This window comes from Stenella coeruleoalba (assembly GCF_951394435.1).
Source record: "Stenella coeruleoalba genome assembly, chromosome: 12".
Classification (NCBI taxonomy): domain Eukaryota; kingdom Metazoa; phylum Chordata; class Mammalia; order Artiodactyla; family Delphinidae; genus Stenella; species Stenella coeruleoalba.
Window position 1 is genome coordinate 57,803,115 of NC_137158.1, and position 18,929 is coordinate 57,822,043.

Genomic DNA, 18,929 nt, shown 5'->3' on the forward strand with positions numbered 1-18,929 from the left:
TAGAAGGAAGCTGACTAAGGGATGGGGATGGCAAGTTAATAAAATACAAGGAGAGCCAAACTGAATCAGGCAGACAGCTCCTATCATGTACTATGTAGCCTTCATCTGTAACATTATCAATAGCCTGTCCTGGTTGAAACTGATTTTTGTAAATTTCACTTTTTACAATCTATCACCACTCCCCATAGGTGATAGTGTATTTGTAATTGCCTTCCTTTATGGAGTCTCTCCTGGGTGGTTTTGACAAGGTGACTCTTCAACTTCATTACTGTGTAATGAGACAGGATTTTTTTTTTTTTAACCACGTCGCACAGCATGTGGGATCCTAGTTCCCTGACCAGGGATCAACCCTGCACCCCCTGCACTGGAAGGCAGAGTCTTAACCACTGGGCCACCAGGGACATGATTTTTTTTTTAATGTATCTATATGATATTCTGATATGGATTTTTAAATATGTTTACTAAACCCTAAAGCTTATGCACTTAAAATACATAAAAGCTGGAGCCGTGTCCCTCCTCCCACCCAGAATGCTTAACTTTTTCAAGTATCTTCCCAGTCCTCCTGAATGTTAGCCAAACATAAGTTAATGTTTAATACAGACAGCATACAAGGCTGTGAGACAGAAAATTTGTGTCTTGTCCCCTATTTCCTATATGTGTGAGTTCAGATAAGTCACTTAACCTCTTTATACCTTCATCCTCACCAGTGTGAAAATAGAGATCATGCCCTCTATGTATCTCTAAAGGCAGGAAGAGTAAACGAAACACAAGAGTATTGTCAGCTCTCTGAACACGCATATCAATCTGGGGTACAGCTGAGCCTGACTGTGTAACCCGCCTCTTAGAGGGCTAATATCATAAGTCAATGCCTTTTGGTCCAGGAATCTCACATCTCCTCCTCTCCTGGAGTGCAGCCAAGAGAGGAAGCTCTTTTTGTGCAGAAGGAAGGCTATCTTCTCCCTTAGTAAGTACTGTGCTGGCCATAAAGATTTCTGCCCAGCCCCGGCCCCTACCTCCACTCACCCCCACCAGCGTGGTATTTGGTGTGCAATCGCAGGCTAGTTTTGAATTACCAGAAGGCCACTAACTAGAATGGAGTGTGGTTGGGACCAGAGGCACTCAGGCCTGGCTCTCCTCCTAAGCACTCAGCTGTAGCCCTTCAGCAGCAGCTTCCTATAAGGCTGTGAAAAATGTCCAGAAAAAATGCCCAGCCATCCACATTCACTGGTAAGCAAAACCAGGCATATGGCCAGTTTGAATGGTATCAGAAAGGCATATGGAAAGAGATTTTTCTTTCTCCACCAGGCTTTAGAACTTCAAAGGAATAGTTTGTTTGATTATTACTACATCAGTCAATCACCAAACATCCTTGACCCCCTACAGTTTGCCAGGCACTGTTCCTGGCACTCGGAGGAATAAAAAAGAGATAAGATATAACCCTAGCCCCCAAGGACTGCGATTCAATAGATATGACGAAACACCTAAAAAAATAATTACCCACAACAGTCACGAATAGTGGTAATGATAGTGGTTTTTGAAAATCTAAGAAAGGAGTGTATGGGTCAAAATCATTGGGAATGCCTTCACAGAGAAGGTGAAGTTGGAAGCGAATCATCTTGGGGGCTGGATTTATTTTGGATAATTGGAGAGGAGTTAGGGAGCAGTAGTGTGAACAAAGCTTTTTCTGGAAAGGTAGGCAATAAGTAGGCAATAAGAATGGCAATAATGTTGACAAGATTAGTTAGGAAATTGTTTAGTCATATATTTAACAACATTCATTCAATATTTGCTGTAAGTGAGATATCATACTAGAAGCTGGATATAAAGTGATGAGCAAACAGACCAAGTTTTTGTCCTCTTAGAGCTTACTTTTTAGTCAGGTAGCCATTACATAGGTATGCCAACACGTAAATAGTAATTCTAAAATGCATGGAGCTATGAAGGAAATATTCTTCTGCAGGAAGCTGAGAAGCCTAGATAGGTGCCCTGGGGATGGCCACACCAAGAAGAGATACTTATTAAACTGAAAGCTGATGGATGACAAGGATCCAGCCACTAAAGTGTTGAGCAGAAGCTCATTCCAGGCAAAGACAACAGAATATGAGAAGACCCTAAGAAGGGAAGAGATTGGCATATTACATATAAAAGGAAGCCAGGGAAGCTGATTGCATAGGGTCTTAATTATAACATTTTTGACTTATTTCTTACCATGGGTCATGTAGAATTCTTCACATCTTAATATTGGAGTACTCATGTTATTGGTACTGAGTGTGTTAACAATGACTCTTACACATTTTTCTATAAATTAACTTGATAAATAGAAGTCAAGGCAATGAATATTATCTTGATCATCCAGAATTTTAAAAGGAGAGTGTATCAGTATACATTTATTTTCAAGAAATTAGATGCTTTGAGCATACAAGAGTTGGAAAGCTCGATGGTATGAGATTTATGGGAATTATTACCTTTTAGTAATGTAAATAAGATACTGATGAAGCAAAAAATAAATTTTAGTTCAAATTATAATGTATATTTTCTGTATAGTAAGTGATACTAGTGCTGGTGGTATATTAATTCTTAAGATATTGCAAGATGATAATAATGTAGATCAAATCCCTTATAGTATTCTGTGATATGTGAAATTAGTAGAGATATTATAGAACACAGTAAAATCCAGACTAGACAAACATCTAAAGCAGTTTAGATGACCAACATCTTAAGCAGCTGACCTTAGTAATTCAAAAGCAACATTTAAAAAATTATGTGAGCATACATTTGTGTGGTGTGTATGTGTAGAGTTTCTTGACCCAACTGGACCTCGAATTTAAAAGTGAAAATCATTCCAATATTAATGTTGTGGAAGAGTTAATCCAGAGCATTCTAATATATTGATTAACACACGCCAAATCATTTTGTATATATACTGAAACTATAAAGAGGAATTTTTTAAACTTCCATTGGATTCTTTTCCTTTCATTCTTTTATTTGTGGTGGTAATATTTGAAGGTTGAGAAATTAGATGATAATGGTTGGACTTTATATTCTACCTTTTATTTAAAACCTTGAAAACTTTCTTGGATTAAACCTCTTATTGCCCCCTGGGAAATCATAAAATGCACTATAATTCCTGCAGCACCTCCTACCATGTTCTGTGCTGGCCAGACAGTTAGTTCTATCTTAAGTTCTATTTAAAATCCGTTTACATATAAAACAACTTAGATTCTCTGGGCATGTCTAAAATGCAAGCACTCTGGTACAAGATTGTGGAGCATTAATACTCTGCCAGCTTGAACCTTTATTTAAATTGTATTGAGGCAGTTTGTGATTCTTTGATTCATTTTCTGTAGTTAGATTATCCCTATTTTTTAGAAAAGGAAGTCATATTTATTAGCATATGCATATACATTAAAAAACGAAGTATAAACCTATTACAAGGTGCTCTAAGCCTTGTAGTATCTGAAACTTGTAATGTTACACATGCCATTTGATTACATATGGTATATCTTAACTATGAACACATTAAATGGATTCCATTGTGTCAAGTGATATTTTCAATGTGAATAAGGGTGAAACAATATGAGGACATTCTTTGGGAGGTGGGGCTGTTGTAGAGTTCTGTTCTATTTTGTTGATAGTAATATATGGTCCTGTGATTACTGGAATCTTTTTTGGTGATGTCATATGGGGAAAGTTAACATTTATTCTTCTTTAACATTTTACTAGATCTTTACAGTGTTATAAAACAAGCATTTACTACTTAGTAGCTAAGCATTCCCTTTCTTTGTTTCTTTAATTAATGTATTGATCTAAACCGAATCTATAGGATCAAGCTGATTGAGACAGGTTGTCTGTGCCTCTTTCGAGAGATCATTGCTACACTCCACATTTTTTCAGTAAATAAAATATGGACAAAACTGCAACATGTGCAGGCTGAAGAATCCATTAAAGACTTTTGGCAATAGTACCTTCAAAATATTTCAAAAATAATTCTGCTTTATGGCTTCTACTGTGCCATTGCGTACAATGAGGGTTTTAAAAAGACCAAATACAGCTCTCTGATTTCCATTTAATGGAAGAAGTAATAAAGTTTAATTGTATATTTGAGCACGGGCGTCATTTCCAGTACATCTGATCAATAATTCATCAATTTCCTTTGGCTCAAAGTAATATTTGAAAGAAAATGCAGCCGGTGAGAGCTTATCTAGCTGTAGCTTCATCATCTCTATTAATTATGCTTTTCCCGAATTTGGTTCATTAGGCTACCAAAGTGACAGCAGATGGCGAGCAAACTGGACAGGATGCAGAGAGGACCAACACGAGAGCAAACTCCTTAGGAGAATTCATTAAGGACCTGGCCCAGCACGCAGAAGGTATTAGAAAACTCACAATTTAATCATTATTTCTCCTAACAGGAAAAGAAAAAAAGGATTGCACAGGACTGGAATTTCTCTAGTAAGAGATGACATTTCTAAATTTGAGGGTTGGATTTTTAAAAAGTTTTTTGATCAAGATATTCAAGGGCATTATCAACTGAGAATCTACAGCCTACAGTGTTAAATTTGTGACAGAAGTCAGTGAATTAGGAATTATGAGTACAAAATAGCAGTAAATTGAATGCATTCCTTTATGAATGCTCTGATCCTTGAGGAATGGCTATTGTGATCAAATATGATTAAATTAGTTAATGGGCAACTTATCCTCTGCTATGGTGCTGTTTTTGTATTCAGAACTATTTAAAAGATCCTTGATTTTTAAAAAAAAGTTAATTTTATTGTTCTGCTCAGTGCCTTAAAGCAGCACTTTAATTTCTCAAAATGGCTTTTAAATACTTGGTACCAGTTTTTAATGAACATCTGTTGCTTGGGATTTGGATGTGCTACCTTACCAGAAGCTCTACTGCATTTAGTCCACAATTCTCAAGGGGTTAGTTCTTGGCATCTACCAATCTGATTTGAGAATCAAAGTGGAAGCCATTTTTAGGCAAAAGCCCAGATTAAGAAACCCAAAGAAAACAGATAAGAAAAGAAAAGAAAAAAGAAAGAAAAAAAAAACCCTCAAAAAACAAAACAACAAAACATTAGTTCTTAAATATCTACTAATATATGATAAACATGCATGCATGTTGAGAAAATAGGAAAAAGTGTTTTCTTTTTGCTTTAAAAATAAAACATTTTTATTGCTCTATACATTTTAGATACTTTGCTTTCTAAAATGTATATACATTTTAGATACTTTGCTTTCTAATATAGCCAAATAAATCAGGACGTGAGAACCTTCAAGGCATATCCTGACAGGTCAGTCTTAGGAATCACTGGCCAAGAAGAGGCAGAAAATTCCAAAGATTCCCCACAGCAAGAAACAACAGAGTTTCAATCTGAGGCATAATCTCAGGCAAGACGTGTCAGGATCCGAAACAGAAGTTACTCCTACCAAAAAAATCTCAGTTAACTCGTTGTGGTTTCTCCTCTGCTAGATGAAGTTGTTGTCCTTTCCCTGTTTTTATTTTCCAGTAATGTTATTTGAAAGTGTCCACCCTCCCTTCCACCAAAAAAATCCCATTGCAGCTAGAACAGATTCACTCTACCTGGATCCCTGAAGACATTAGTCAGTACTCCAGGGAGTTTCCTTTTCCTTCCAACTCAGTCTCAAACACTAACACCCAGCAGCCTATCCTAGGAACTAATCTTGATCATTTCAATCAAACGTTGCTACATAAGAATAAATCCTAATACACGTTTCTGATAGACTCCAGTACCAGCACTGCCTACTGTATCTACATCTTTGTGCGTGCCACAAAGGCACCAGCAGGGGGCAGAGTGGAGATGATATTTAACCCAGGCTTGGCTCACCATCCACAATCTGTCTATCAAAGAAAGGGGTTATGTCATCAAAGGTGTCTCCCATTTCCTACATTGTGCATCAGTCAGGTGGTCTGGCTGTGTCTGTCCAAATGGGGCACCTTTTTCTAATTCATGTGAAGTACCATGTGGACAGCTGTGATCCTATACCCGAGGACAAAATGAATACTACTCTCTTCTTCCACCAGGTACTAACGTAAATGATAACAAAAATGGTAACCACAGCTCTTTGTAAAAGAACTTTGACAGAATTAATCTAACTATTAAAATTTCATGAAAATTCAAATTTGAATATGCCAGAGTTAAATCATAAAGCGTTTACATATATATAACAAGGCTTGGATGTCTGTATAAACCATTAGCATATGTTCTGATGTATAATAAGACTTAAGAAATGCTGGACACCCTTCTTTCCTGTTCTTCAGGTCTCAATAGTATTAGTCATTCATGATAAATTTACCCATTATAGGATATTTTTCTCAGGTTCAGCATTAAAAACAGCTCTGCTTCTCCTGAGGAATTTATTTATTTAGTTTGTATGTTATAGATCCTGTATACCTCTTAAAATACTCCTTTTTATCCTGATGCATTGGCTACTGAGCTGCTTAACACTAGATGTAGGATCCACTGCCCTGGGCGTTCCAGCATATGTATTTCTGTCTAGTAACTCTTTGCCTGATTTACATTAATTTTTTTTATCTTTGCTCCATTTCCTTTTATATTTATTTTATCTTGTTTTAAAGATATTTTTAAACGACTTTAAATTCCCTTTGTAATAAGTTAGAAAGAAAAGATAATTAAATTTAAAAGATGTGTTTATGTTGCAAGTATTTTTAATACTGTTGAAAACATACTGAAGTGATAGTGTATATCTTGGAATAGTAGACTACATAACACATTTATCTTTAGTTTAAAAGTACTCAGAGAAGTTCCAAATTCCATGTATAGAAGCAAAGGAGCAATCAGCCCTCTTCTATTAAAATAATGCTGCTTTCTGAATATAGCATCATTTTGCTAAAGCAGTTTTTGTGTACCCTAATAATTTCTTCTGGTTGCTTACATATTGCTTTCATTTAAAAGAAATGATGCAATCCATCTTTTCCTTTTCTCACTCCATCATTCTTTTTCCACCAAATTCTTCTCTGTAGAAATTTAGCTGTGAGACCACAAAAGAAATAGTGAGGCTGCATCTCACATTCCTTCCTTCCTCAATACCACCTAGGCCCAGGACCTAAATTCCATCAAATTTCCAAAAATGTCTTTAAGCAAAGTTCATTTATGTATTCATTTAATAATGAAAAAACATACAGCTTTGTCAGGTTAGAAAGTGGGGCTTATCCCTTTCATTTAAAAAAAAAATGTGAAGACAAATGATGTCATTGGTTACTTACATGCTACAATTGGTTAAAATCAACTGTACAGATAGGCATGCACTCAGACCAAAGGATGGGGCTGTATCATCAGTAGAGCCAAATCTACTACTACCTTTCTTGAAATCTAAAGAGTAGAAACCTTCTTACATTTCATCATCAACATTCTAGCATGGCTTCCCCATAGTCTGCTGGACCAAGGAGCTTTCCAATCAATAGTCCATGGTTACCATGTTTCCTTAACAAGAATGACATGGCCTAGGTGATATCTTACTAATCATAGTGGTGGAATCTTAAGAAGGTTCTTTGGCATATGTCAAGGGATGACTATGAAGTAGTCAGCCAGAAAGTAGGCACCCTCACCTACTTCTAAGAATAGCACCTGAGCAATAATTTCTACCACAGGGCTAAGAATGGCCATATTTGTTCTTTAAAAGACCTGATTTAGATTGTTCTGCAGATTAAACTATGGTTATCAGAAATAACAGGTTGACTGCAGCAATTTTCTAACCAAAGACATTTATCATTAAAAAAGAATTAGAAAGATGCATTTTGGAAAGGGTAGAATTCGAGATTGAAACTCAATTTCTTCTACTAACCCAAGATTCTCAAACTCTAGGTGCATCAGAAGATCCTGGAGGGCTTGTTAGAAACACAAATTGCTGGTCCACACCCCAGACTTTTTGACTCAATAGATCTGTGATGGGACCTAAGAATATACATTTCTAACAAGTTCCCAGGTGATCTGAGGTTGCTAATTTGGGGACCACATTTCAGAACCACTGTACTAACCCACCATGTCACATCCCCATGGCTGGTCTACTTCGCCTAACTATGTGCACTTTTTTCAGGAGCTCTGTTCATATGACCCTTGGAACAGCTCCCACCAGTGTTAATCAGAAAAGTTTCTCCAAGTATAGAAATGAGTTTTGAAAATTCTTTAGATCTTAAAGAGGTCTTAGGATACAGCTTTGAATGGTAGAAAATGTCTCTTGGCCAACCCATAGCCTTTATTCTGGGGATTTTCATAGGTAATATTATATAATAGAAATAGTGTTCAGAAGATAAAAGAGTTCAGAAAAACACCTCTCTTCATCTTGCTAAATTAGTGCTCCATAGAACACGCTTCAGGAAAAGTTGGTCTAAAACTAAGGTAGAACTGTGTACAGGTTTCAGTTCACCAATTTTTCAAACTATTATTTGACATAGAATTCTTTTTTCAAATGAAAACTTGCCCAGAGCACGAACCTATAAAACAGATTCTTGGCAGAAGAGATATCATTTGTAGAATACCTGAAGCGCCTGGAGAATCCTAAGATTCCAAAGAGCACAGTTTGAAAACCTGTTTAGTGCATAATAAACACAGACTCTTAGGATGGCTGTTATTGCTGGAGGGTATCTGTGAGCCCTAATGCATAATGCCTGTCCGTAGATAGGGGCTCCTTTCCTCATTCCTTTACACAGATCAACACAGAACTGCGTGGAAGTACAAGGGCAGGTTCGTTTTGAGAGATCTCATCACTGATAGTGTTTCTATACTCAGGGTTTTAAAATTGAATATGATTGTGTCTTATCAGCAATGCAGACCTTGCATTTTCAGCTTCCAAGTGTTATGCTACATGTCTCATTTTTTACCTTTTACCTGAAGAAGGTTTGAGCTATTTGTTTACTTTATTTCTTCCTTTTGGGGTAGAAACACTGTGTTTTAATTACTGTGTCCCCCTAAAAGCAATGTAATATGAAGAAATATGTCACATTTCCTTGTTTGTTACGGATTGTTATAGCAACTGCCTCTCTGTTTCCCAGCAGGAACACCCATGACAAACAACATTTCTCTTAGACATGGTGGGGAAGAGCAGATGCTGGGTGCCATTTTTGCATGTGGCATTTAGTTTACTAATTTGCAAAATTTGTTTTACCCCCTGCAGCTGTAAATGAAAAAGCTGTAAAACTAAATGAAACTCTAGGAATTCAAGACAAGGCCTTTGAGAGAAATTTGCAAGAGCTTCAGAATGAAGTTGATAAGATGATGACAGAACTGAGGAGGAAAAATCTAGACACACAAAAGGAAGTTGCTGAAGATGAGTTGGTGTGAGTAGAAGCTCTATTACTTTTTCATTTGATAAACTGAGCTTTCCAAATTGTTGTTTAGAGATGTCTAAATTTTCCATCACATATCAGTAGGAGATACTTTGTTCTTTATTTATTTTTCATCTACTTAGTTATAATTTGTCTTGCTCTAAAACGGATCAAAGGCATGTTTATACCTATATATAATCAAGTAAATGATCTTTTTTTGGTGCTGTCCCTTCTGCAATTAGGCTAATGGTCTTGCTTTATTAATTTCCATTATTAGGGCCTTTAGAACTATTAATTATTTTTGTTTTAATAAAAATATCTTTGGATAAATAAAGTTATGAATTTAACAGGCCATCCTATACATTTTGTCATCTTAGGAAATACTGACTAGAAGAATTGTCAAATAATACATGCCTAATACTATGAAATAAAGTTTGGGAATTTGAGGTTGTGACTAATGATAGTGATTTTACAATGCCAATGAATTCCTGTGACCGTACACTCAATAAAAAAATACATTTTTACATTCATAGTCAGCTAACTTCAAAGTGATGGTGTTATTAATAATCAAATAGTATATACTAAATCAGCAACATTAGCAACACCTAAGAACTTGTTAGAAATACAAATTATCAAACCCCACCCTAGACCTACTGAATCAGAAACTTTGGGGATGGGGCCCAGCAATCTGTTTTGGCAACTTCTTCAGGGAATTATGATGCCTTTTAGTTTGAGAACTACTGTTCTTCAAATATTTAGCCTTCCTTAAAGGGCTCAGATATTATCACTTTAGGAAAACCATTAAGTTGAATCCAGGAAACTCCCAGAACACTCAGTTCAAAGGAAAAGAAATGTAGGTCAAAATTATATCATACTAGCATGTCAACAGCACGGCGCTATATTCAGTTTCTAACCAAACATATCAATATTCATATCTTATATTCAAAGTAACAGTGAAAATATCTCATGGTTAATCAGGTAGATTTTATTTTTGGTGTGTGAAGTAATCATAAAACTGATTTCATCAGCCAGACTATGAGAATAACATGAGATCCCTTCCAAGTGAAAATGTTATATTACTAATCAATTTCAAATGTGTGGAGATTTTTCTTCTTTAGTTTTAATTATAAATGCTCTTGCCACTTTTCAGCTATCAGTTTTCAACTTGGTTTAGCACACAGTCAATCTGCCTTAAATATTGTTTTTAATTTTTCCATACTTTTAATGTTAGCATTTCTTTGTAACAGTGTTTAATACCAATAAACCCTGAGGCAGTGTCAAGGGCTTATTGTCTCTTATTGGGCTGGGGTGTTTATAGAGCTGCAGAAGCCCTTCTGAAGAAAGTGAAGAAGCTGTTTGGAGAATCCCGAGGGAAAAATGAAGAAATGGAGAAGGATCTCCGGGAGAAACTGGCAGACTACAAAAGCAAGGTTGATGATGCTTGGGACCTGTTGAGAGAAGCCACAGATAAAATCAAAGAAGCTAATCGCTTATCTGCAGAAAACCAGAAAAACATGACTGCTTTGGAGGTGAGTCTTAGAGGCTCTTTCATCTGAATCTGGTAGCACGGGGTGGGAGTTTGACCATGGCGGAGTAAGTCAAGTTGATGCACACGCATGAAATCAAGTGTGACAACTCTGAAAGGAGACTTCTAAGAAGCAGAACGGGGAATGATCCTTCTTTTTGTTTTTTAATGAATGATCATTGCCCATATAATCAAATAAAATTTAGATAACCTAAACTATTTAAGATTTTTAAGGGCAGAATGGTACAGTGGAATGAGATCTTTACTGGGAGTCAGGGGTCCTTGGTCTTAACGACAACTGTGCCACTAACTAGAAGTACTAGTGTAAGTTAAAGTCTCAAAGCATCAGTCTCTCAACTATACAATGAGTGCATTACACTAGGGCATATCTAGAGTTTCTTCAAATACTAATACCATATGATTGCACAGTGCACCCAACCTGATCCACAAACCATGGTTTTAGACATCCGGCTGCCATAAATCACAGAAGTGCCAGGGATTTTCTAATGGAATTGGGGCACAGAGGAAACAGCTCACTGAGAGACCAGAGCCTGGGAAAATTTTGGTTCTCTTCTTCTTTGCAACATGTTCTATGAAAATGATATTTTACAACGGACTAACATGAGCAGATCAAGTCTGAGTTATTTTCGTCTCCTTTTCCTCAGACAAGAGAGAGTTCTCTCCTCAAGAAATGATAGGCAGCTTCTGCCTTTTTTAGAGTGTTAATGAAGCTAGAACTAAAACAGAGCCTTCCATCCATTCCTTCCTTTCTCCCTTCCTTCCTCCTTCCCTTCTTTCCTTCTCTCCTTCCTTTCTCTCCCTTTCTCTCTCGTTTCTTTCTTAATATTTAACATGGCAAACTGATCACTTCTCCCTACAGTGAATTCAGCTCATATGATGGCACAAACCTGTATTTAGCATTTAAAAAAAAAAAAAAACTTCCTCACCAGAAACAAACTTACCTTTGTTCTTTTCAAAGTATTTGACCCCAACAGATCTGAAAACAGTGGCAGACCTTTATCTCTTCTAACATAAAATTATACCTGCAGCTATAACTGAACACTCTCTGGCATATATTATGTTCTCAAAACTGTTCATGGAATGACAGTTGAATAAAAAGAATCTGGATTTTTTTTATCCATTCATTTCTTTCCATTTTCCTTTGGATACAGAAGTAAAAGGATGAATTAATTTTTTAAAAGAATTGTTTTCTGGATCCCTCTCCTGGGACTTAGCCTTGTCATTTTGATAGAGGATTGAGAAGACTCACTGATGTGTCTAATCTTAACCAATTTGGAATCTACTGACATGCTGGCAATATTAAAGAAAAAGTACTGTCTTGTTAGGCAGGATGCTAGGCTGCCTTCATATCACAGGCTTCCGCATGATTCATCTTGCTCGTGATACACCAGTGGTGTAACTTACCCGGAGGTGCACCACTCCATTTTATGGCAACACTTTAAGAAATTAAAATAACCTGTGTGGAAATTATAATAAGCATCTGGGAAGTATTTCAAGAAGAGTTGTAGTGGCACAGTTAATGGTGCTTTTAGCTATTCCTTCATTTTAGTGATGTTTAAAACCAAGAGCCATCATTCTTGGGTACCCCTAGAGAAGCCTGGAGCTTACGTAGTCAGTATTGAAGTGTAAGTTGTCCTTCTTGTATTTTCATTTTACACGTGATGCTTAACTAAAGGCTTGTTTAAAACTTACTAGAATAAATAGATAAACTGACTAAATTAATATGAATAAGGCAGAGCTTATTTAAGGTTGCTTGCCAAGGCTGATTAAGGTTGATTGCCAAGGTTGATGCTAGACTGGCCAATAAAGCATCGCCTGTTTAGATTTTGCTAAACAGATGCATCCCCTGGGCTCCCACCCAGAATCTGAGGTAGCTGGTCTGAGGTGTGATCCAGGGTCCATATTCTAAAACATCCCCTGGGTTAATCTGATGTACATATAGATTTTAAAAGAACTGATACGTTGTATCCATTTGATTGAGTAATTAGTTGTGCTTTAAATAAATGACTTCATTGAGCCTGTGCCCACAAAAAGGTGATATAATTAAGACCCAACTCATTTTTTTTAATTTAAGGAAGTAAGCATGTAATGTTTATTATTAAAAACATTTATCAAACCCCTCCTAAGTTCAGGAAATGTACTAAACCGAGTATATCGAACACTGGTCCCCATGGCGTGGTCCTTGGAACAGCAGCGTTAGCATCGCCCAGACACTTGTTAATAATGCAGATTCTCAGGTTCCCCCCAAACCTATCAACTCAGAAACTGGGAGTGGAGCCCAGCAACCTGTGTTTTTAAAATCCTACCCATGATTCAGATGCAGCCTTAAGCTTTAAAGACACTGATATTGATATAAAAAATAAAACACCACCTCTGATGATTTCAGGTGACTTGTATTTAGTGGGAGGCTCACACAAGTAAACTAGTCTATACACTCCAGGAGTTATCATGGAGGTATGCAAAGGAAGGGCATCGAAATCACCCCTGGATTTAGGAAGGGCTTCATAGAGGACTTGACACGTATGCTAAGTCCTGATGGGTGAGCTCTAGTGAGTCAAAGTAGAAGAGGAAGAACATTCCAGAAATAAGAAAGAAAACATGCAAACATATAGACATTTTGGAGAAATGTCAGTGATTTGATAGGATTGGAATAAAGACTGCCTGTGAACTAGTGAGGGGATAGAAAGCCAACGAAGACAGAGAGGGTCCAGACCTTGAGTTATAAGAGAACTGCATTCTGAGAACGAAGCTGAGGAATTTGGTTTTATCCTGAAGTCTATCAGAAGCAATTGAAATATTGGAGTCATGGATTAAAATTATATCTGGGGGACTTTCTGAGTGGTTCATGTAAACTGGAGGATTGGTTTTGTATTGGAAAATAGTGTGATATAAGGCTAGGAAAGCAGGCAGGAAAAATATGCAGATGTCTGTTAGACACCTACCATTATCAAGATGCTATTGGTAACCAGGGTGTTAGAGGCTGAATAGGAATGATTTCTGGCCTCAGAGAACTTACGATTGCCTGAAAATTCAGGCATTTTAACCTTTCATTATACGTAACACTGTGATTAATATGGGCTGGGAGAATCAAACACCAAAATGATGGCATCATAGAAGTTGATAGAAATGATGGAGCAGCATAAGCAGAAACACAGAGCTCTGCAAGTATGATCTTAGGAAATGTCGAATAGAGCAGTGATACTTGTTCATAAGCTACGTAAGTCTGTAGCAGAAGATGGCTCTGAAAATGGGGCTTTGGAGCCAGATCACAGAAGGCTTTGAATGCTACTTTCTAGAACGGGACAGGGTTAGAATGCCATTTCCAGCAATGGAGAAAAGGCAGAGGAAACTGTGGGCTGAGGGGCAAAGAGAAGATGAGCAATTCAATCAAGCAAAGTAATGTGTTTTGAGCAGTCTGTCCCCAAGTTTACCATTATGACCTTAAACAGGAAGGAGCTAGAAGAAAGGGAAGAATGAGTTGCTAGATAGAGACAGACAGGAGGATAACTTTTGTAAGTTCTTAATCCACCCCCCAGCAACACCCCTCAGCAAAAAAAAAAAAAACAGGTATTAAACTTACAAAGCTCTGGAATGTATTAAGATCTAATTAGAAGTTAAAAGTAGAACTACAACAACTTTGGTATCTAATCAGAATCACTTAACAATTATGCTTGTGGTATACACTTGGAGAATAATTCTCTCTAAACATGAGCACCCCGTTTGCTCCTCAAAGCTTCCTATCTTTAAGTATTTTATATCCTACATCCTTCTCTATCCATTCCCTGTCTTTATTTATTTTTATAGCACTCATCATTAAAAATATACATTAATATATTCATTCAATTTTTTTCCCTCCAGAAAGCCATGAGAAACATGTCTTCTGGCCCACTGTATCTCCAGGCCAGAGAGTAGTACCTGGCACAAGACAGAACAGAAGTGTTCTTTCTCAATGAAGAAAGTACTATAAAGCAAACACAGATAAATGTTATATCGATGCTTTTATCAATATTTAGGAGCTCCAAATCTTCATCTTTCCTTGTTTCAAACCTAGATTTCATTAGTGTCTAATCTGAAACTAGCCACCACTGAAAATCTCTTTAATCCCTAGATCATTTCTGCTTCAGTGTGATTAAAAAAAAAAAAAAAGCACATTTTGATCTTTGCATAACAATGAATTCCTTAAAGTGACTCAAAGAGAGCTTTTATAAAGATTCTAACTCACTGCTTAATTGAAACCAAAATGAATGTAGCTCTTCACCTCACGTATAGGTGGAAATATTCTCCCTCCTATTGATACAGCATTTTGTTAGCTTGATTCATAAATGAAAACAAGCCATGCTAAAGAAAGTTTCTTGAATGTCTGTCCAGGGTCAATTTTAAATCAGTTCATACAAAAGCTAAGGGCTAGGGCTTCCCTGGTGGCGCAGTTGTTGAGAGTCCGCCTGCCGATGCAGGGGACACGGGTTCGTGTCCTGGTGCGGGAAGCTCCCACATGCCGTGGAGCGGCTGGGCCCGTGAGCCATGGCCGCTGAGCCTGTGCGTCCGGAGCCTGTGCTCCGCAACGGGAGAGGCCACGACAGTGTGAGGACCGCATACCACAAAAAAAAAAAAAAAAAAAAAAAAGCTAAGGGCTAAAATTGATAGTTATATAAAAGTGTCAGACCTTTGGAAAATAAGATATGCCTTATAACCAGGAACATCAGGACTACCTCTACATTTGCTGTTCGTGAAGGGAGAATGAAATTTCTCTTATTTAGCCAGGTCTGGGAGTAGTTGAATGAACCAAGAGTCACCAGTGCAAACAGAACTATTTATTGAGGAAACTCTTCTAGGTACTGAAGATAAAGTGATACAAAGACTGTTTTATGGAATTTATATTATAGTGAGAAAGATAGTCACTAAACCAATAAATAAGAATATAATATGGCCATAAAGTCTGGAGCATGGGCTAATATGCATAATAAGTGACTTGTTCTCAGTGTATTGCCTGATGAATTAAATGTTATCCTTCGCCCACTAGGTCCAGCTCAATGGGCTGTACATTTCCTCTCCTCCCTATGCATGCATCTTGTGATGAACTGGTGTCTGATTATCATTAAATAGCCTGTGCTTTTAGCAACTCTTAGAAGAAGCAATCAAGATGGTTCCATCTATACAAAAAATAAAATCGTATTATCTGTGTTCCTATAATCGATGGCCACCCTATAAAATATAATTCAGATAAATGAGTTCTAGGGAAAAGAAGATAAGGTAATTATAATAGTTAACAATTCTGTAGTGTTCACTGTGTGCCAGCCTGTGTTCTAAACCAATTTCTCTCAAATTTTATTGTGTATATCAGTCACTTAGGCTTCTTGTTAAATGCAGATTCTGAGTTGGTAGTTCCCAAAAAGGCATTGAGATTGTGCATTTCTAAGAAGCTTCCCAGTGATGCCAATGCTGCTGGTCAATGGGCCATATTTTGAGTATTGAGAGAATAAGCATTTTACATGAAGCTAAATGGAGGAGGAAACAAGGCAAGGAACTGGGGAAGGGCACATGGTGAAGGCAACTGCAACTGTAAAGGCTCAGAGGCAGGAATAAGATGTGTGCACTGGCAGCAGATTGAAGTGGTTGGTGAAGAGGTAGGGAAAGTAGGGTGTGAAATTAGCACTATCCAGTGCAAATAAGAAGTGTGATTTCCACAATTGGAAAGTCAGTGCTTTCACACCTCAAGACCGAAGCTCTATCATTAGGTAGACTGGGATTCAAATCTTAACTACACTGTACTAACTGTGTGACCTTGGGTAAATCACTTAACTTGTTCAATTTTCTATTCATTTAAAAGGTGATAAACACAGGACGTGCGTTAGTTTAGAATTAAATGAGAAAAGCTTATAAACTACCTGGCACATACTGAAATCTAAATGAATATATAAACTAGCATTATTATTTATATAAAAAGCGTAAGTGGCAAAGGCTTAAAATTATAATTGATGCAGTTAAATCCACAGGTAAAAAGGTAATTGAAAGAATGAGTCAGAAATAGAAAGAAAAAAAAGGCAAAATTATGTTCCAAAAGGAGAAATAACACTATATCTTTCTCATTGATTTTACTCTTCCAGACTAGGAATGAGTTTCATGTGGTTTGAGACAAGCTATCAGTTTCAAAGAAAAATTAGAGTCTGCTCTCTTTTTTATGGAACAGTCCATTAAGTCTATTCTTCCATGTGAGAGTTTCTCTTTTTTTTTGGAAAGTACTTTCCCTAAGTTTCCTTTGAAATCCCACTTCTGGGCTTCCCTGGTGGCACAGTGGTTAAGAATCCACCTGCCAAGTCAGGGGACACGGGTTCAAGCTCTGGTCCGGGAAGCTCCCACATGCCGCAGAGCAACTAAGCTCATGCACCACAACTACTGAAGCCTGCCCGCCCAGAGCCCATGCTCTGCAACAAGAGAAGCCCGTGCACCACAACGAAGAGTAGATCCCGCTCGCCACAACTAAAGAAAGCCCGTGCACAACAACGAAAACCCAACGTAGCCAAAAATAAAATTAATTAATTATTTTAAAAATAAAAAGAAATAAAATCCCACTTCTTCCAATTTTTACAGAACTCCCGTAGAATAAATCTGCTTACACTTATGCTCACAAAACATTCATTTGGACATAGATTCTGGAATTTAATGTCTCATTCCAATGTAATTCAGTGTACTGCCACATGCTCAGCAATGCATATTCAGTACTTACATTTCAGTTAAAATGGATGTGCATCTCACTTTAAAAATATTTTTTAATTCCTCAGCTACCATCACATAACTTTTCTTCTCTTGCATGACTTTCTCACAATAGGAGGAAGAAAGTACCTGTACAGGTATTTAAATAAAGTAACTCTTGGAGGGCTGGCTGGGTAGTCTATAGCACTCTCATGTAGTCTCACAGTCAACATGACATATCTTGTTTGCAAAGCCTTGTTTAGACAGCTTAGGAAAGCCAGGAATACAGGGCTGGATAGGGTTTTCCCCAAAGGGCATTTTGATGTTTTGTTTATACTGTCCTACAGAAAAAGAAGGAGGCTATTGAAAGTGGCAAACGACAAACTGAGGACACTTTAAAAGAAGGCACTGACATACTTGATGAAGCCAACCGTCTTGCAGATGAAATCAACTCAGTCATAGACGTGAGTATTTGATGAAACCCAAAGTTAAAAGAAAGATGATAATGATACAAGCTCTCCTAAATGGGAATCAATGAGAAATCTCAGTAGTATAAGCAAATACTGTTAGTTTCTTGTGGGTATAAAGTTGTTTTTGCCTTATTCTATTGTGACCGTGCTCACCCATTGGTAACAATTAGGACTTCACAGTATTCGCTCAGTAGACATGAATGTCTGGTGAGGGTACTCACACACTCACACCGACCTGTATTTTTTTCACAGTGATGAAGGGCATTTCTTGTTCCTAGGATAGCACTTACAATCTGCTTCAATATTCACAGAATATTAGTTAAAAGAGAAATGTAAAGCTACAAACAGACTTTTAACATGGTGTCTAATGCAGTAGATACTGATATGTGGTGATGAATGGTAATAGAAATGCAAATAGTGTAAAAGATCCCAATGACTATTATTTATGCTACAAAGTAACATTTTTTAAAAAAGACTGTCAGGTTCTTCTTGGTATAAATTGCCTTCATATATTTCCTAATCTCTATCATTAAATAATAGCTTTTATTTTCTATTCTTTTTTGCTAGGTTAGTAAATTTGAAGTTTCATAAAAACCTAAGTGTGTATAATTAGATCTCCAAGAGAAATTAATAAGTGAGAGGAGGCTTGGATTCACTTACTTAAAATACCTTCTTTTCTCTACATATCAGTATGTTGAAGACATTCAAACTAAATTGCCACCCCTGTCTGAGGATCTGAAAGATAAAATAGATGACCTCTCCCAAGAAATAAAGGACAGGAAGCTTGCTGAGAAGGTGTCCCAGGCTGAGAGCCATGCGGCTCAGTTAAATGATTCATCTGCTGTCCTTGATAGGTATGTCATTTGTTGTTGGAAATATCTATGTATCTTGACACTTGTCCAAAAGTTTTGACTAG

General features: G+C 37.1%; 1 protein-coding gene across 1 annotated transcript in view; it reads left to right on the forward strand.

Moving 5' to 3' along the window:
- LAMA2 (laminin subunit alpha 2) overlaps positions 1–18,929 on the forward strand; it is a 602,802-nt gene that overhangs the window by 478,648 nt on the left and 105,225 nt on the right. Inside the window, exons 35-39 of the mRNA XM_079939315.1 lie at positions 4,259–4,370; positions 9,157–9,319; positions 10,626–10,836; positions 17,891–18,007; positions 18,704–18,867. Coding sequence (XP_079795441.1) covers positions 4,259–4,370; positions 9,157–9,319; positions 10,626–10,836; positions 17,891–18,007; positions 18,704–18,867 — 767 coding nt within the window. The remainder of the gene's footprint in view (positions 1–4,258; positions 4,371–9,156; positions 9,320–10,625; positions 10,837–17,890; positions 18,008–18,703; positions 18,868–18,929) is intronic.